Source organism: Ovis canadensis, chromosome 11 (genome assembly GCF_042477335.2).
Source record: "Ovis canadensis isolate MfBH-ARS-UI-01 breed Bighorn chromosome 11, ARS-UI_OviCan_v2, whole genome shotgun sequence".
Lineage (NCBI taxonomy): Eukaryota > Metazoa > Chordata > Mammalia > Artiodactyla > Bovidae > Ovis > Ovis canadensis.
This window is the reverse complement of record NC_091255.1, coordinates 37,543,448-37,563,699: the sequence shown is the minus strand read 5'-3', so window position 1 is coordinate 37,563,699 and position 20,252 is coordinate 37,543,448. Positions and strand designations below refer to the sequence as shown.

Genomic DNA, 20,252 nt, shown 5'->3' with positions numbered 1-20,252 from the left:
AAGTTTCTCCTGAACAGTGAAGTGAATCAGCTGTATCTATACATACATCCCCTCTTTTTTGGATTTCCTTCCCATTTAGGTCAGCACCGGGCATGAGCTTCCTGAGTTCCCTGAGCTCTACGGGAGGCTCTTACCAGTCATCGATTCTGACCATAGTATCAGTAGTGTATATATGTCAGTCGGCACCTCCCAATTCCTTCCGCTCTTCCCGTTCCCCCTTGGCATCCATACGCTGGTTCTCTGTGTCTGTGTCCCTATTTCTACTTTACAAATAGGACCACCTATACCGTTTTTTTTAGATTCCACATACATGCGTTAATATCCAGTATAAACAAATACTGTATATTAAAGCATATACCTGAGACCTGAACTCTTACCACCAGCAGTGTCCCCCTAGAAGTTGCCCCCTGAGGTGGGGGACCAGGCGACTCAGTGTGGGGCCAGGGACAGTTTCCTTGTTACTGGAGCTGATGGGCAGGGTGTGGGAGACCCCCACCGCACCCCCTGGGCAGACCTCCCATAGGCGCATCTTTGCAAAAAAGCCCCTAGGGTGCTAGGGCAAAGTAGGAGCTCCTAAAGTTTCCTGAAATCGGGAGAAGAAAGTGCAAGAGAGGGAATATGTTAGCATTGTAGAAGAAGAGTGCATAGAGAAGTGAAAAGCGGGAAGCAGAGGGTTATGCCTCCCTTGGGTGATGGTATGCCTCTCACAGGGTGGGGCCTGAGTCACCTGCCTTGGTCTGCCTTTCCGCCAGAGCTTAGGGCCTTTCCGCCAGAGCTTAGGGCTTTGCCTGTGCGGGCTGGGTGTGGCCCTGGGTCTCCTGGCAACTCACCTCCTCCATCCCTGCCTCACCACCTTCCCTCCTCCTTCCCACTGCCCTGCATCACTGCCTCTCATCCAGAGCCTCAGGGGCACTTGTTTAAAATGTGGGTTCCTAGGTTGGTCCCTCCAGGGTGAGGCTATAAGGTTTGGGTTGTAACCAGCATCCCCCAGGGGTTTGAAATAAACACTCAAGCCTTAGGGACTTTTTGCTGGGGTGAGTGAGGAGGGATACAGCGAGAGTGAGGAACAGAGCCCCCTGGCTTTGAACCTGGGTCTGCCGGCTGCCAGCCCAGGGGGCCCTGCTCATCTCCAGACTGGAGGTGGGTGTCCTCGCTGGCTGGCCGGCAGGGCTGAAGACCTCTGTGCCTCGGCTCTCTCCCTCCCAGGGAGTACTCTCTCTCCACCCACAGCTCCTTCCTCTGAGCCCTGATCCTGCAGAGCTCATGATTTCCCTGGGAGGCGATATTGCAGGGGTGGGGCTGAGGGGGGAGCATGGAGCTGAGGCCCAAGCTTCCCTCCTCCTGGCGTGTGGGATTGGGGTGAGGGTCATCTCACACGGTCTGACCCAAGGAGCAGAGATTTGCAGGCCTGTGTGGCAATGACGGATACAACCAGGCGTCCGAGTCTGGCTACCAATGTGGCTGAGATGCAAGGACCCAGGTTCATTCTGATTCTCTGGCTTGCCCCCTCCCCCACACACCCCGCCCCACTGGGTCTGGAAGAAGTTTTGAAGAGGCAGACACATGCGCTGCTTGACAGCAATGGAGCCCCAGGTAGGGCTGGTGGTGAGTGGGCTTGATTGGAAGTGACGGGCGGTGATGGCAGTTCACAGCCCTTGGCACCAACATGCATCAAAATCGAGAGGATTCGAGAACAGATGACAGCCAAGCCGGCCAGCCACACTCCTGCCCTAGAAAGAGGAGTCTGGGCTCCCCTGGTCTTCGGGTCCCTGATGTGGCTCCCTGGGGCCCTGGGTGGGAGCTTGGATGTGTGTGCACCACGGGGCATTTCTGTTCTGCTTCCGTAGGTCCCCGCTCTGGCTTTTGCCTCTTCCATAGCCTCCCCATTAGCCTCTCTCTAGGAGGAAATTCTGTAGAGCAAGGAGATCAGAGCAATCCACCCTAAAGGAAATCAACCCTGAATATTCACTGGAAGGACTGACGAGGCTGAAGCTCCAGTCCTTTGGCCACCTGATGGGAAGAGCTGACTCATTGGAAAAGACCCTGATGCTGGGAAAGATTGAGGGCAGGAGGAGAGGGTAACAGAGGACAAGATGGTTGGATGGCGTCACTGACTCAATAGGCTTGAGTTTGAGCAAAGTCCGGGAGATGGTGGAGGACAGGGAAGCCTGGCATGCCTGCTGCAGTCCGTGAGGTGCGAAGAGTGGGACAGAAGGTCAGGGCCCATTTAGAGGTAAAAACGCCAACTTTACTGTGCTGAAGGCGGCCTCTGCCTCCAGGGAGGCCTCCGTGCTGGGCCTCCCCGCATGAGGCCCTTGGCTGGGTTGCACTTGTATTCAACAGGTCTCCCACCGTGGTTGGATGCTTTTGTGGTGACTGTAGGCCCCTTAAGACGCCCCCACCCCGAGATTCTGGGGGCTGCTCTTGTGGTTCTGGTGGAACCCCAGCTGCTCAGTGGGCCCACTGGGAGCAGAGCAGATGTTACTATGGTTACTAGGGGCTAGAGTCAGTCTCCGAGCGAAGACACTGCTGGTCGAGGGTGATGATCTTGGGAGCAAGAGTGGGAGGGACCCCTGGAACTTTCCCCAGACAGTACAGGGTAGAAGGCATCTTGTCCTGCTCCCCCATCCAGCACCCCTCCCTACTTGCACCCCTGCCTTGGATGGGGACATGGCATAGTTACATCTAAGTGTGTCAGAAGGTCGTGTGACACAGGTTAAGGGCCAGCTTAACCTGGCTGGCTTCTGACCCTGGTTCCACCATTACAGATGAAGTTTGCAATTACTCATTATTTCTTTGTTTGCCTTCTTCATCAGCCTGTAAAACTGTCTAGGGCAGAGACCACCCCTTCTGTCTCTGGCCTCTATTCACTGTACTGACAAACACTGACAGCTCCCATCCTGTGGCAGTGCTGGGACACAGCGGGGAGCAGGGCAGTTTCCTCCTCTCCTGGTTCAGACTCGCTGGCAAAGAAAGAGAGATGCTACACAAGCAGTCAGGAGAAATACAAATGCACGTGTCCAAAGTCCTAGAAAGATCTACCCTAGTGCTCAGCACCAGGTAGCTGTTCAACAAAGGTTTGCATGAACCGCGGACGAGCAAGTGTTCCTGGTACAGCCTCATGGATGCAGATAACTTCTGTGACCCTCAGTTAATCAAATGAGGCCACTGTGACCCAGCTCGTGGGGTTGCCGGGAGGATGAAGTGAAGATCCACCAAAGCTCTTGGCAGGAATTCTCCCAGGAATTCCACGAGTTTTACAAGTTCCTCCCACTGTGGGGTCGGTGAGGTGCAGTTCTGGAGATGCCCACCAGGGGGGTGCAGGGCTCTGCGAGGGTTCGGGAAAGTTCCTGTGAGATTCCTGGGCCAAAGAAATGCCAAAATCAGGGCTGACTGAGTGGAGACGGGCACTGTGGGGCCGCTGGCCAGTCCCTCTGAGGGCTGGTGCCCTCAGAGCCGCAGAAGCCACAAGCCCTTTCCCCCAGCCCCATTAGCTTTCCTTCAGTGATGGTTACAGGGCCGCTACTTGTGGGACGCCACCCCCCCACCCCCCGCCTTCTAGACCCTGGACAGCACTTTCTAGAAGACCTTTATATCCCCTCTGAGTACCTTCAACCTCCTACTCCATGATTCTTAATGCCCAGGGTAATGTCATAGTTGTCATTATTACATTTGCTTGCAATTGCCATGGGCTACATTATGAAACAAAATAAAGATGGGCTGTGATCATCATTATTTGTTGAGGCAAGAAAAGCTGGAACATGAAATAAGGACCATGTGAGGCTTTGGAATCCGGCTCTGCTTTCCAGAAGGAGACTCCCCTCTGGACATTCTCTGGAGTGTCAGCCTGAAAAGAGGGTTTGGGAAGACCCATTGCCTGAGCTGGGCGTCGAGAGGCTGGCTGGCCCCCGACACTGCAGGGCCTCAGGTGGCTGTGGGCTGGGCTTTAGGGGGAAGCTCCCCACCCCTGGGTTGCCTTGGGCCCCACCTGGACCTTGGTGGCATTCCGTGTCCCCCCTGCCCAGGGCTCTCCGGATCATCCCTGGCCATGGGCCTGCCTCCTGCATCACATTTCCTCCCAGAGCTGGACTCTCTGCCCTTACATTGGCCAGATGCTAGTTTCTGAGAAGAGGGGGCTCTTTCCTTGGCTGGAATTTCTCCTGGATTCTCCCCCCAGCCATACTTACTGAATTTACTTCCAGCCACCCCCGAGCCCCTAAATCAGAGGCTGCAGCTGGGGACCCAAAGAGCTGACTCAACTGGCAGAGGAGTTGCTTTGACTTGCAAGGGGTTGTCATTGCTGTTATTAACCATGAGTGAATTTCCAACATTGGGGAAGGGACTGGCAACCCACTCCAGTATTCTTGCCTGGAGAATTCCATGGACAGAGGAGCTGGGCAGCCTACAGTAGTCCATGGGGTCACAAAGAGTCGGACATGACTGAGCAACTAACACTTTCACTTTCAAGCGTTGAGATACCTCACGTATAAATCCTCATTCTCCACTACTGTCAAGTCATCACATAAGCTGACAGCCCTGGACACTTCACTCTGACTTGACAGCAGTTGGCGGGAGCTGAGAGGAATCTGCTCCCCGCCCCCACAGACAGACCCTCCCCGCCCTACCCCACATTTGAATGTGGAGGCTGGTCACCCCCCACAACCTGAGCTGCAGTTTCCATGACGTGCAGCCCCACACTTGTTTGCATGGCTTTCTGGCAATGGAGTTTGTGGCTTCTATTCAGAACCTCGGGGATTTTCTGTACTGTTCTCCCCCTGAACGTCTGATGACTCCCATTTCAGCAGTTGCTGGGATTGTGATGAGGGTTAAAGACTGCCGGGGCTTAGGCCTTGCCTTCCTGAGGCCTTACAGCTCCCAGAACAAATTAGCAGACTCTCCAGGAGCAGATGCGGGGCTTGAAGCAGCATCAGCAGGGTCGGCGGCGAAGGCACAGCTGCCAAGCAGGGAAAGCCAGGAGTGCTACAGACAGGCTCCGGCAGAAAAGTATGAGACAGAGCCCAGGAATCTCTGCCCTGCTCTCTCCTGGGCCAGCTAGCCCCAGGCACACACCCGGGATTCTCATTTCAGCTCTCTTTGTTCATAGAATGTATGTTGCTGTTCAGTTGCCAAGTCGTGTCTGCCTCTTAGCGACTCCATGGTCTGCAGCACACCAGGCTCCCCTGTCCTCCACTGTCTCCCAGAGTTTGCTCAGATTCGTGTCCATTGAATCAGTAATGCCATCCAACTCTCTCACCCTCTGTCAACCACCCCCTTCTCCTCCTGCCCTTAGTCTTTCTCAGCACCAGGGTCTTTTCCAGTGAATTGACTTTTTGCATCAGGTGGCCAAAGTATTCGCATCAGTCCTTCCAATGAATATTCAGGGTTGATTTCCTTTGGGATTGACTGGTTTGATTTCCTTGCTGTCTCAGGGACTCTCAAGAGTCTTCTCCAGCCCTGTAATTCAAATGCATCAATTCTCCAGCGCTCAGCCTTCTTTATGATCCAACCCACATATCTGTACATGACTACTGGAAAAACCATAGCTTTGACTATATGCAGCTTTGTTAGTAAATTGTTGTCTCTGCTTTTGAATATGCTGTCTAGGTTTGTCATAGCTTTTCTTCCAAGGAGCAAGTGTCTTTTAATTTGATATGTTTATAGAATATATATCCTGAGATAAAATTCATAAGGTAACCTCTCACCCAGGATGCTCAGCCACTTAATTCCTTTCCCTAGAAGCAAATGATGTCATCAGTTTCCTCCCAGAAATATGCCAAATTGGTATCTATTCCTACCTCCTTTTTTTTGTTGTTTCTTAACACTAAGACAACAAACTGTGAATACTATTCCACCTCTTCTTCCCAGCCACCCACCCACTTAACACTGTCCTCTGCCTTCCTTAAGTACAGAAGAACGCCTTGCTGGGCCTTTCACCATGGTTATGATTCCTGTCCGTGTCTGTCTCATACTTTCTAATGAGTCTCTTGCCGATGGACAGGAGAGCTGGGTTCTAGCCTTTTGCTATGTAGACAGAGCTGTGGTGAAAACCGTGTGTTTAAGTCCCTGTAACCGTGTGCAGGAGTAGGGGAGAATCCTACAAGCAGAGTCACTGGTGGAGGACATTTGATGTGTTGTTAAGTCCTGTTGCACTGCTCTCTCAGACGGTTTGGACTGATTCCCGCCCCTGTGGGGTGGGGGTGAATGCCGGTCGCCCCTCATTTGAGTGCTGACCACCGCGTGATACCAATGCGTGTTCTCTACCAAGCTGGCCCTGTAGGGAGACTTCCTGAGTGCTGTATCCTGGGACCAAAGCCTCCCGAGCTTCTCCTAACCCTCTAGCCAAGTTGTGCTCTCTCCTGTCTGTGCCTTCCAGATAAACTGCGTGACGTTCCCTCACCCAGACACAATGCCGGAGCAGCAACTGCTGAAACCGACCGAGTGGAGCTACTGTGACTACTTCTGGGTAAGTGGTGCTCGGGGTTCCCTGTCCTGGGGTCCCAGGAACCAGGAGTGAGCACCCGAGAGGTACGGGAGGAGCCTTGAGCTCAAAGCAAAGCAACTTCTCCAGATGAATCCTGACAGCTGACAGTCAGTTGAGCACTGGAGGCTGGAAACTTAGGACCCACTTGGAGTCTAGGTTATTCTGTAAACCTCAGAGAGTCCACAGGACAAAACGGAAACTCCAGCCAGAATGTAGGTAACCTGGAGGGTCACCTTGCCGCTCAGCGGTGACAAGAGACCAAAATCAGTTCCATGAAAGGAACCTGGGCTCCAGCCTGTTCTGTCGCTCTTGAAGGTGATCTTGGACGGTGCTTCTCTGACAGCCTTCCTGTCTCTATCAAAGTCTCCAGGAGTTTATAGGGAGCTCCAGCGTGAGCAACTCTGTGGTTCCAGAGCTTTTGTGTTACTTATGGGAACCTCCAGTTTTGCAAGATAAGCAAGTTCTGGAACAGGATGATGGTGATGGTTGCCCAACAGTGCAAGTATATTTAATGCCACTGAACTGTGCACTTGAAAATGGTTAAGATGATACATTTTATGTGTAGTTTTCCAGAATTAAACGTCTTTTGACAGATGCCGAATCCTACGCAGAAACTCTGGGAGTCCTCCTGGACATTAGTATTTTAAAGTTAACGAGGGCTTTAAAAATGAAATCACTGCATTCTGGAATCAGACAGTGGTGATGATTGTATGACCTGTGTATGTATTAAAAACCAGTGATTGTACACAGGGACTTCCCTGGTGGCCTAGCAGTAAAATATCTGCCTGCGATGCAGGAGCCACAGGTTCAGTCCCTGGGTCTGGAGGCTCCCCTAGAGAAGGAAATGGCAACCCACTCCAGTGTTTTTGCCTGGGAAATCCCATGGATGGAGGAACCTAGCAGGCCACAGTCCATGGGGTCACAAAGAGTTGGACACGACTGAGCGACTTAATCACCATCACCAATGGTACACCTAAAAAAATAAAGTTTTGCAAAGGCCCCAAGGAATCAGAAATTTAAAAAAAAAAAAAAACTTTATAAAATTTCAACCACCATGCAGAATGAATTATCTACCCTTTTTTAGATTTGCTAACCAAGTGTATATTAAACAGTCGCTTTTGTCTTCCTACCAAACCTCTTGCACTTTAGAAGCTAGCCAGGGACTCCTGTTGCCCCATCTGTGTTTCTTCTAGATCTTCTGAGATGAGTACGGGGTGGGGATATTGCAGGAAGAACTCTGACTCTGGCAAGACACACCTGGAGATGGTGAAGAAAGAGCCCAGGGGTGTGGATGAGCAGGGACCAGAGTGTATGAGACCTCATAGGCTCCATCAGTGTGTTGTATTTTATTCTGTTTGCAGTATAAACAGATGGTGGAGGATTCAAACAGGTGGTGGAGGATTCAAACAGGAACAGGATGTGATCTGATTTGTATGTGCCTTGGAACATGCATGCATGTTATGTCGTTTCAGTCATGTCCCAACTCTATGCAACCCTATGGCTCCTCAGTTTATGGGATTCTCCAGGCAAAATAATGGAGTGGGCTGCCCTGCCCTCCTGCAGGGGACCTCCCAGACCCAGGGATTGAACCTGCATCTCTTACATCTCCTGCATTGGCAGGTGGATTTTCTTTCCCACTGGTACCACCTGGGAAGCCCCATGTGTCATGTAGGGAAGGCAGGTGTGCCCATTAACCTCTGGGAGGCCAGGGAAGATGGTGGCAGCTACGGAGATGGAGGGGAGGAGCTGAATTTGGAGATGTCATCCGACAAGAAGGGAACAGGAACCAGAGCATGGGAAGGGGACCAGCTTAGACTCCAGGAATGGGTACCCTGGGAGCCAGAGGTCAGTGGAGGGAGGGGGGTTGGAGAGTGAGGGGGAGTGGGCAATCCTGCTGCTGGTCAGTGCCATCCTGCTTGCATCCCGATCCAGGCTCCCTGGGACTCTGATACTTACTCTAGGGCTTTATCTCCCTGACCATCAAGACCTTTTCTTCTCACAGAAATTTCTCTGCTGACACAATCCTTAAAGCCCACTTCTTTGGGCTGGTTTTCCCAGTGCAGACAAATCTCTTGGCCTGTCCATCCTCTCTGGGAGGTGGACTGGGGCTAAGCGTTTTGAATAATTTTTCTTTGGCTTTTTCATGAAGATGTAGCATTCATACAATGGAGTGCGCACATCTTAAATGTACTCGGAGTGAGTTTCCAATGGCCAGAGCAGCCGCACTGTGATGTGGCTGAGATGTCAACCCTGAAAACCTGCCCTTTTCCACTCCGGCAGCAGCCCTTCAGTCCAGCTTCTCCCCAGAAGCCACTGCGATTTTTTAGGCATGTGCATTGGAGGATGGCACTGGGCTCAGGGTTGGGGGTGCCTGCCCCCAAGGTTATCCACTGTCTCCCAGCTCAGTCAAGATGCTAAAACTCTGCAGAGGATCTAGCCAGCCCCAGCAGCCACCTGCTGCCTGTGTTCCTGGCCACCTGCCCTTCCCACTCTTCATTTCCAGGTTGAGGGGTTGAGAGGCCCAGATGTGGGGCAGCTGCAGTGCTCAGGGCTCAAGCACCTGGGAGCACGCTGGGGCAAGGGTGCCGGGAGGGGCGTGAGTTGGGGCAGCTGAGACTACTGCCCTCGTCCTCCTTCTCGGGCTGAGGTCAGGGTTATTAGCAGGTGACTTGGGTTCTCTTGAGAGTACCTTGGACTGCAAGATCAAACCAGACAATAAAAGGAAATCAACCCTGAGTATTCATTGGAAGGACTAATGCTGAAGCTGAAGCTCCAATACTTTGGGCACCTGATGTGAGGAGCCAACTCACTGGAAAAGACCCTAATACTGGGACAGATTAAGGGCAGGCAGAGAGGGGTGTGGCAGAAGATGAGATGGTTGGATGGCATCACTGACTTAGTAGACAGCAGTTTGAGCAAACTCCAGGAGATGGTGAAGGACGGGAAGCCTGGTGTGCTGCAGTCCATGAGGTCACGAAAAGTTGGACATGACTGAGCAACTGAAGAACAACAGGGTCTTTTCTGGGGTCTGTCTTCCCTACACTCCATTCCTCCCCGCTCCAGACGCTGGTGTCACCTAAGCGCTCCTGCCTCTCTCTCCCTCCTAGGCTGACAAGAAGGACTCCCAAGGCAACGGCACGGTGGCTGGGTTTGAACTGCTGCTGCAGAAACAGCTGAAGGGCAAGCAGATGCAGAAGGAAATGTCGGAGTTCATCCGGGAAAGGTGAGTCCTGGGCCCTCCCTGCTCCGGGGCTGGTGATGGCACCCACCGTGGCCCGTGAGCCCCACACACCCAGCTCTGCACTAAGGGAAGTACAAGACAGGAGTCAGACTCACAGGCCTCGGGACAGGTCTGGCCAGCAGGTGTGTTGCTTTGGCCTATGTAGTGTTTTCAAAGATTCGAACCAACATTTAAAAAGAACTGGTGGATTTCACATTAAAATCTGCATATCTGGCATCTCTGGGGAGAGCAAACGGTCTGGCTCCGTGACTGTGCTTCCCTCATGCAACAGTTGACCGGAGCTGAGGAGAAGCTGCCCGTGTGCTGGGAGCCTGTGCTTCCGGTTTGCCACAGTCCCCACCACTCCTTAATATATCGCCATGAAGACTGCTCGGCTCCTCTGCTTATCTGTGCATGCATAGCCGCTGTTCTTTAATGTAACAAAAAAGGAGAATGTTACCTTTCTGCTCCTCTTTGTGTCAAAACCGTGTCCCAGCCCTGGGCATCCAGAAACACCCACCCCTACCTCCATCTCTGCCTTCAGGGAACTCAGTCTAATGGGAGAGGTGAGGTCATTATGATAAGAGCAGAGAGTATAATAGTGGTTTGCCTGTGTGTAGATGAGGAAAAAATGCATGCCTGCTCAGTCATGTCTGACTGTTTTGCAACCCCCTGGACTGTGGCCCACCAGGCTCCTCTGTCCATGGAATTCTCCAGGCAAGAATACTGGACTGGGTTGCCATTTCCTCCTCCAGGAGATCTTCCCTACCACGGATCAAACCTGTGTCTCCTGCATTGGCAGGCAGATTCTTAACCCTTGAGCCATCAGCAAAGCCAAGGGAATGATGAATTCAGCCTAATGGAAGTGGAGAAAGTTACAGGGACAAGCTCCTTCTCCGTCTCCCTCCCTCCCCTCCGCAGGCTCTCCAAGTTATGAGACTGTTAAGCTGACATTCACCTGCACACTCACACACATATGCATACCCCCCTCCTTCACACACATACATACACACAACTTAGTATCTGGAATTTCAAAGGCACACTGGAAATATTTACGGTAAATGGCAATGTGTTTTTGAAATAATTTTCTTTTGGCCATGCTAAGGGGCATGTGGGATGTTGGTTCACCCACCAGGGTTCGAACCCACGCCCCTTGTATTGGAAGTGCAGAGTCTCAGCCACTAGACCGCCAGGGAAGTCCCTCATTGTTCTTTTTCAATTAAAGCAACAACACTGCAGTAACAGTTCTATGTTGTGTTAAAGCACCTGCTTTCCTTTCAGTTCAGTTCAATTCAGTCGCTCAGTCGTGTCCGACTCTTTGCAGCCCCATGAATCGCAGCACGCCAGGCCTCCCTGTCCATCACCAACTCCCGGAGTTCACTCAGACTCATGGCCATCGAGTCAGTGATGCCATCCAGCCTTCTCCTCCTGCCCCCAAACCCTCCCAGCATCAGAGTCTTTTCCAGTGAGTCAACTCTTCCCATGATGTGGCCAAAGTACTGGAGTTTCAGCTTTAGCATCATTCCTTCCAAAGAAATCCCAGGGTTGATCTCCTTTAGAATGGTCTGGTTGGATCTCCTTGCAGTCCAAGGGACTCTCAAGAGTCTTCTCCAATACCACAGTTCAAAAGCATCAATTCTTCGGCGCTCAGCCTTCTTCACAGTCCAACTCTCACATCCATACATGACCACTGGGAAAACCACAGCCTTGACTAGACGGACCTTTGTTGGCAAAGTAATGTCTCTGCTTTTGAATATGCTATCTAGGTTGGTCATAACTTTCCTTTAGGAGGCCTGTTTTCTATAGATATAATCAAATCTTTATGGCTTATGAAACAGGTAGGAAATTGAGAGACTGCGTAGTTCAGGTGTCAGAAAACAATAGTAGAAACCAGGCCAAGAGGAAAATGGCTAGAAAAGCCAAGTTTGAACACACTTGCGGTTTATGCTTTCATAAAGATGTCACATTAACAAATAAATGGAACCATACCTGTGAGAACCCTGGTCTTCCCTGGGACAGGTGGACTCCTGAGACTTTTCTCAGTCCACCTAGGGTCTCGAAGGGGCACCTTTCAGAGACAGGAGGGGTGGGACCTGAGGTGCAGAGGCAAGAGCTGGGCCAGGGTGGGAGGCCAGCCATCCGATGAATCACATGACCTCAACTTAGGGGAGCGAGGCTGGCACCAGCCCTGGAGAGGACGGGCCTCGTGCCCGGTGCACACAGTTGGCATTGCTAAACCTTTGAAGCTAAGAGTGTGACATGGTTTTGACATGGTTAGATCCACTTTCTCGAGAAATCTCGTGGCCAGAGGGTGCAGGCTGACCGTCCATGTCCTCCTGGGGAGAGGAGGGACTAAAGACTCGGTGGATGGAGAGGAAGCAAGGGAGGCAGGCTCGAGAGGATGTGGAGATGGCAGAGGTGGTGGTGAGAGAAGGACTGAGACTGGGCCTCTCAGCACTGACGTGGGAAGCGATCGCAACCCCTGAACGCTTCCCGGAGACTCGGTCAGGTTGCTCTACATCCTTTCACGCTTCAGCTCCTGAGAAGCCAAGAAGCAAACGCTGCGGCCCTGGGAGCATTTCTGGGTTTGTTTCATTTGCCAGATGATGGACTAGGGGCCTCTCTGAGGCCCTGGCCGTCTGGCCGGCTCTGGTCGTCACAAGCATGGCCCCTCAGGGCACCCCTTAGACAGTGACTAATACCATGACAACACGTTTTACACAGTTGTGGCAGACAGTACAGACCCCTCCCCGGAGAGCTGCCTTGAAAGTGTGTCAAGGGGCCTGCTGGAAGTGAAATCCAAGGCAACTTCCCTCTCTGGGGATGTGGCATCCGCTGGGCACCACTGGTTTCCATGGAGATGCTTGCACCCTGGAGACTGGGAAGTTGGCGGCCTTGAGGGCTGGGAGACCATGGACAGGGTTCTCTTCCTGCTTCTTAGGGGCTGTGGCTACCTTGCAAGCTCTCATGCCAGAGCTCTCACTAGGGGGCAGGGCAGCCATGGTCCATTACCAATTACATCTCTTCATTTAAGTGTTAGCCGTGTGTCCAGCCCTGTGCTGGGGGCTATGCAGATGACCACTTTTCATCCTCACACAGGCACCAATCCCCAACTCTGCAGACTGAGGTTCAATTTCATTCCTTCATTCAGCTCATGTTAAGCACCTACTGTGAGTTAGGTGGAAAGACAAGAGCCACGTACTTGCAGAGCTAATGGTCTTTATACCGTTAATGAGCAGTAAGGCTGCAGGTCGGATCCACGGTCTAGCTCTGAGGAGCTGACGTGTTGGGTTTTCTCCCTTTGCAGGATAAAGATTGAAGAGGAATATGCGAAGAACTTAGCTAAGCTCTCTCAGAACTCCTTGGCCGCACAGGAGGAGGGGTGAGTAGGAGGAACAGGGAGGGGGGTAGGGAGGGACAGGGACACTCAAGAAAGGGGAGGACCCCTTTTCTCTGATCACTGGTCATTGCCACCGTCCCATATGGATGGGGAGGTCTCCATACACCTGGCTGAAGGTGGGTGCCCATGATTCAAAGTGGGCATTCATGGTTCATGGTGAACATTCTTGGTTCAAGGTGGGCATTCACGGCTCCAGCTGATCAGCCATGACTCCAGGTGTGGGCATCCATGTTCAAGGTTGTGCTTCCATGTTATTTACTCATTAGTAGCCAAAGGCCTCCTGGCAGATGCTGGAGTATGCCAGGACCCCTTCTGCCCTTTCCCCAGTAGCTTGGAACCAGCCTCCAGATGCCCACCCCTGCTCCCCTGTCTCCGAGAGCAGGCTGGCAGGCAACTAGACGTGGGATGATTCCACACCTGGCCCCTTGGTTAGAATCTCTCCTGTGAGCCTAGGCCCAGGCTTCCCTCACCCTCCAGCTGTGACCATCCAGACCTCCTTGGGTGGGACCTGGGCTGGGGGAGGCCCAGCCCCACCCTCCTGGCCACAGAAGAGTCCCTAGCTGGGGGTAGATTGCTGCCTTCTCCGTATGTTAACAGAGTTTCAGCCTGTTGGTGGTAAGGCAGATTAGCATAGCTGCTATGGAAAACAGTTTAGCAATGCCTCAGAAAACTAGCCAGAACTCCCATAGGACCCAGCAATTCCACTCCTAGGTTTATATCCAGAAGAATTGAAAGCGGATATTCAAATATATGTACATGCATGTTCATAGCAGCGTGATTTATTATAGTCACCAAGTGGAAATAACCAAAATGTCCATCAGGGATGAATGCATAAGCGAATTTTAGTCTGTCCACATTGGCTATATGGATAGAAAAGTTATTCAGCCATAAAAAGGAATGAAGTACTGATCCTCGTTACCATGTGGATGAACCTCAAAAACATTATACTAAGTGGAAGAAGCAAGATGCAAAGGTTGTATGTTATAGGGTTCCATTTAGAAATGTCCAGAATAGATAGATTCATGGAGACAGAATGAAGATTGGTGGTTATCAGGAGTTGGGGAAAGGGGACTGGGAACAACTGTTTAATGGGTACAAGGTTTCCTTCTGGGGTGTATGTTCATCTGCTCAGGTTGCTATAATAGAATACCATAGGCTGAGTGACTTAAGCCATATGACTTAAGCCACAGAAATTTAATTAATCCCAATTCTGGAGGCTGGGAAGTCTAAGATCAAGGTGCCAGCAGGGTTAGTGTCCAGTAAGAGCTCTCTCCTGTGTGGCAGGTGGCCTTCCCTTGGTGAGGAGAGAGAAGGAACTCTGGTATCTCTTCCTATGAGGACACAAATTCTATCAGATCAGGGCCCCACCCTTATGACCTCATTTAACCCTAACTACTTCCTTAGAGTAACAGATAAATGTCCAAATAACAGCCACACTGTAGGCTAGAGTTTCAACCTATGGATTTGGGGAACACAAGCATTCAGTCCATCACAGGGTGATATTGATAAAAAATGCTTTGGAACTAGATAGAGATGGTAGTTTCCCAGGATGGCGAATGTAGTAAATGCTTGTTCTCTTTGAAGTGGTTAATTTTTTAAAAAATATTTCTTCGGCTGTGCTAGATCTTAGTTGTGGCATGTGGGATCTAGTTGCCTGATTAGGAGTCAAACCCAGTGCTCCCCTGCATTGGGAGCACTGAGTCTTAGCCATCAGGCCACCAGGGAAATCCCCTTGTTACATTTGTGTTAAGAGAATTTCCCCTTAATCACAAAACAAAACCAGAATCTCAGAAGGTAAGAGTTGAAAGGCCCCTCGAGGTCCCGTCTCTAGTCTGACCTCCCTGCAGTGCAGTCTCTGTTTGAATCCCTCCTATGAAGGGAAGTGAGCCCCTGGGGATGGAAGATACTCTGTCATAGTCATCAGAGAGCCGTGATGTTGAACAAGCCCAAATCTAACTTCATAGCTTGAATCCTCCAGGGAACAGGGCTTTGCCAACCAAACGTAGCTTTGATTAGGGCCTCTTTATGGGCTCGCCATGCAGCCAAGAGGTTGGAATGGTTTTTACTGACCCAGCAGGCTGCAAACCACAGGATTGCCCTGCTTGGCCAGTGTCCCTTTGAGGGACATCAGTGAAACTTGCCTCCAGCCTCCTCCTGCTCCATGTACCCAGTCTGGGACCAGGCAGGAGGGGACCCATGAGGGAGTCTCCCCTCTGAACTGAGGATGGGGCTTTCCTAAGTGTTCCCATGCCCTGCAGTGCAGTGCTACTTCTCCTAAGAAATTCCACCTCCTCGGCCTGGGCCGTTGCCAGAGACACTGCATCCCGCCCACACACATGGCATGTGCTCCTGGCTACACGAGTCCAGAGTCAGGCCTCACCAGCATGCTGTGCACACGTGCAGCCGCAAACAGGGCAATCCGCCACACACTCACAGCCATGGATTGGCATTGCTCACCTGCAGCATAGCTGTGAATAAATACCCCATCAGCCCTGTACCCACATCCCCCTCCCACACACACGCTTCTTCCAGGAGGCACACGGGCCCCCGGTCACAACCTGTAGCCCCACCGCTTTGCATTCACACATGGCTTTGGACGTCAGCCTGTCCACCTGAAACTTTCAGAGCATGACGCTGGAGCCTAGGAAGATGCTGATGGGGAGACTCGAGTTGCCCTCAGATTCCACAGGGTGTGTACAGAATCAACAGAATCAGGAGATGTATCCTGCCTTCAGTTTGCTGTCCTGTGTGGAAAGGATTTTGGTCTTTCCTGGTTGGTAATTGTGACAGTAACATGGATTTTGATTTAGCAGGCCCCAGATGGTGTTCTGGAACAGAAATTATGTCTTGGGGTTTTTGTTTGTTTGCTTTTTCCCATCAACCTCTTATCACTGTCTTCAATGAGAGAATTTCTAAATGGCTTTTTTCCTAAGTTGTGATGTGGCTCCAAGGCTGGCTAGGATATCGCAAGGGGGCTGAACCAGCTCAGATAGGCCCATCCGCGTGTTTGGAGTGATGTCCTCCTGCCTGTGGGGGCCCAACCTGGCAGTGGGGCCAAGGACATGGTCCTAAGTGTGAAACTGCGCCTCCGCCTTTCCTCCCAATAGTCCAGATGACAGTCTCAGGCCACTGTCACCATCCCTGGGCCAGTTATTGACTGTGTGCTTTGCTGACAGCTGACTTACAAACACTCAGCACCACCAGGGCTTCTGGGCTCTTGTTCAAATCTCCCGCAGGCTGGTGAGTAGCTTAGCTGCAGGGAGAAACGCCCCCTTTGACCACACTGTCATGGAGCTCCCGCTTCTCCCCAGGACTGCTTCTGTGAGCTGTTGACTGTTATCCTAGTTGTGCGAGCCATCTGGAGGTCACCTGTGTGCGTGGCGTGGGGTCAGGGGTAGGATTTCTTTTTCCCTATGGATGTAGAGTTGTCTCTGCACCTGGTGTTGAAAGGCTGTCCGTTTCTCCATGAAGATGCTTGGCATCTTTATTGCACATAGATCACCCGTATTTGGGTAAATCTTTTTCTGGACCTGGTATTCTGATTCCATATCTATATGACTCTCATGATTCCTTCCACTCCCTCCTTCTTCCCACCCCAGGCCCTCTACCCATCTGCCCAGTCAGGTGAGGGGACAGGCCACCCAGCATGGCCCCAACCCAGCTCCCAGGAGCTCAGGCCCTTCAGGCCAAGACAGACGTCAGCACGTCAGCAGCTTGCATCATCCCAGTTCCCCATCCCTTCTCAGGTGGGCCCCCCAGCCAGGATCACCCCAAGGGAACCTTTCTTTGCTGTCTGACTCCTAGATAAAATCGGTCAGGCACTTCCCATAAACACCCACCCTGGCCTGAGCCAGCACCACCACCAGACAGGCCTGGACTCTGATCAGAGGGATCCATTCTGTTCTGTTGGGTAATTTTCAGCTGCTGGCTGCTCGGCTCAGAACCCAGATGCCTCACAGCAGGCTGTCTTTTAATCAGATTTTGCCACTCGAGTTTAATGAATTCTCTGGGGGAAGTGGCTTTTTGATGAAAGGAAGTCAACTGACCGTTCAGCCCTGGTGTACTGGCTGAGTGAAGAGGTCTCGAGCAAGAATGCAGGAATATCAGTGGGAAGGGCAGAGAGGTTAGGGAGTCCTCAATCAGGGAGATTGGAGCGTGGGGGCATGCGTTCAAAAGTCCAGGGGACTTTAGGAGATTGCTTGTACTTGGAACATCTCTTTCAAGTGGAAAAGCGATTTAGCTTAGAGGACTCTGCCATTCTCTGGTTGGCTGTGGGCAGCACTGGGGCTTACCGGCCAGAATCGGTTCTAGAGCGTGGGTGGGGAAGCCATGTTCCTGAAGATGGGGATGGCGAGCCTTCTTAGCTGTGTGGGCAGCCCTAGGAGGCCCCTAGACCCAGGTGATCTCCATCTTTGCCCGCCCCCCCCCCCCCGCCCAGAAGTCAGGCCACTGCAGGTTTGCCTGCAAGCAGGGCTGTGTGATACCTTCTGTTAGAGAAGGGCTTCTCCCTGGAAAGGCACCCATTCTCCTTGCTTGTTTGCCAGCAGGTGTTTGCACCCCTCAACAGTAAACCAGGGAGGGTGATGGGAAGGCAGGAGACAGTCATGGGACAGGTATCAGGGCCCTCGTGACACCCCCCACCGCCCCCATCTCCCTAACCCTCTGGGCTTCTGGACAGCTCCCAGGCCCTCAGCTGGCTGCTGCAGTCAGTTCTCTCAGCATGATGCTCAGCTCGTTTGGGGGTGGCTTTTCTGGTCCCGTAGGTCAAGGCGTGGTACTCATGTTTGTTTTGTGCCCAACCTCCTCATCCAAGTCCATGGTCTCAGGCATCGTACGTTCCCCAGGGACTCAGAGTCAAGACCCACCATCCTGCCTCATGGGGGGAGGGCTGTGGCCTCTGACCTGAGGTCAGTGCGTCCGTCCTCGAGCCTCACCATCTCCTTGGTGTTGCAGCTCCCTGGGAGAAGCATGGGCGCAGGTGAAGAAGAGCCTTGCGGATGAGGCTGAAGTTCACCTCAAGTTCTCTGCCAAGGTAACCCCTCCCTGGGTTGGTCTTACACACCCATGTGCAGCTGCTTCTCCAGTGTGTGGTGTTGCCTGGTTTCCATGGTGTAAATTTCGAGAGTCAGGAAGAGATGCTAACATTAGATGGTTGCTCCCCTGTACCAACAAAATGGCATCGAAAGCCATACGCATCCATCAACAGTGTAGCTCGTGGTCAGATGTCGTTAACAGAAGGGTATGAGGGTATGTGTTACCTTTGTTTTTAATACAGTTTGTTAATTTTAAGTTTAGACCATTTAATTTTTAATACTGGTTGTTCTTTACTAATCAACTCACAAAATTCCTCCAAGTTTAACCCTGGGCTATGGTGAGCCTTGGGCTTCCCTGGTAACTCAGACGGTAAAGAATCTGCGTGCGTTGCAGGAGACCCAGGTTCGATCCCTGGGTTGGAAAGATCCCTCTAGAGAAGGGAATGGCTTCCCACTCCAGTTTTCTTGCTTGGAGAAATTCCATGGACAGAGCAGCTTGGCAGGCTACAGTCCATGGGTTGCAAAGAGTCAGACACAACTTAGTGACTTAGCATAGCACAGCACATAGTTGATTTACAATGCTGTGCTCATCTCTGCTGTATAGCAGAGTGACTCAGTTATATACAATATAGACTTTCTTTTTTTTTAGGGCTTCCCTGATAGCTCAGCTGGTAAAGAATCCACCTGCAATGCAGGAGACCCTGGTTTGATTCTTGGGCTGGGAAGATCCCGCTGGAGAAAGGATAGGCTACCCACTCCGGTATTCTTGGGCTTCCCTTGTGGCTCAGCTGGTAAAGAATCCATCTGCAGTGCGGGAGACCTGGGTTCAATCCCTGGGTTGGGAAGATCCCCTGGAGAACAGAAAGGCTGCCACTCCAGTATTCTGGCCTGGAGAACTCCATGGCCTGTATAGTCCATGGAGTTGCAAAGAGTCGGACATGACGGAGCGACTTTCACTTTCAAAGACATTCTTTTTAAATTTTCTTTTCATTATGGCTTAGCACAGGATATTGATAAGAGTTGCCTGTAAGCCCACACTTTAAAATTGAGGGTTACACCACCTCCTTTACTGCTTGAGGGTGGCATCCCCCAAGATGGCTGCTCTTTCTCGAGATTTCCACACTTAGCACTCGCTAGCCCTATCTCTTTTCTAGTGCTTTTCCCACAGCAGTTGCATTTCTGGGCTTTGTGCACTGTTGGGGGACAGGAAACTGGCTTTGTTTCCAGGTCTCCCCACCCTACCCCATGATGGTTCTCTGCACACCACGGGCAGAATGAATGACTCATACAGTTGAGATGTGCGAAGGTGCTTAATAAAGAGCTGAGGTGGGAGGAGAAACAGTGCCATTACCAGCTCCCCGCTCCTGAAGGATGCTGGTGCCCCGAGAGGGAGTTGACACCCAAATGTGAGTGAGAATTCCTGGACCAGCAAGGGCGCACTAACCTTAGACACCAAGCATTTCACAAGGAAATTGCCTCTCTCACACTAGAAGAGAAAAGAGCCCTGTAAATGAGTCGCCTTTGAACCTTGTATACAGAGCAGTGAGTTATTTTTAAGCTGTAGATCACAGCGATGTTCCGTCTAGGTCTCCCTCCTGCTCTCCTAACCCCCGGCAGCTCCAGTCTCTGTGGTTGTAGAAACCTCCATTGACCATGAGATGAATGGTGAGGCTGTGTTGTGAGCATCAAGGCTGGGAGCCAGGTCTGCAGGCTTCTAAATGGTCACCTGCTGGATCCCTGGGAATCCTGGTGGCCTTTACTCCCCATCAGCAGGCCCCCGATTCTCAGTCATTTGTGAAGTACTCACTGGGTGACAGAGCCCTCCCCCATGCAGTTTTCCTATAATCTTACTTTTTGCTACGGCTGCTCATAGCACTGGTGGCTCCAACGTCCACTTGCAATGCAGGAGACCTAGATTCAATCCCTGGGTCGGGAAGATCCCTTGGAGAAGGGAACGGCTACCCACTCCAGTATCCTGGCCCAGAGAATTCCATGGACAGAGGAGCCTGGCGGCCTACAGTCCATGGGGTTGCAAAGAGTCAGACATGACTGAGCAAATTCTTACACATATTCACAGCACTGCTTCTAGTCACCAAATGTCTGGGTTTTTCCCACGCT

The 20,252-nt window shown here is 51.7% G+C and overlaps 1 protein-coding gene across 8 annotated transcripts in view; it reads left to right on the top strand.

The window, feature by feature from the left end:
• GAS7 (growth arrest specific 7) overlaps nucleotides 1-20,252 on the top strand; it is a 203,306-nt gene that overhangs the window by 164,087 nt on the left and 18,967 nt on the right. For all 8 annotated transcript variants that reach the window (XM_069603558.1, XM_069603562.1, XM_069603563.1 and 5 more), the window contains 4 exons: nucleotides 6,374-6,463; nucleotides 9,589-9,704; nucleotides 13,009-13,083; nucleotides 18,055-18,133. In XM_069603558.1, the coding sequence (XP_069459659.1) occupies nucleotides 6,374-6,463; nucleotides 9,589-9,704; nucleotides 13,009-13,083; nucleotides 18,055-18,133 (360 nt within the window). The remainder of the gene's footprint in view (nucleotides 1-6,373; nucleotides 6,464-9,588; nucleotides 9,705-13,008; nucleotides 13,084-18,054; nucleotides 18,134-20,252) is intronic.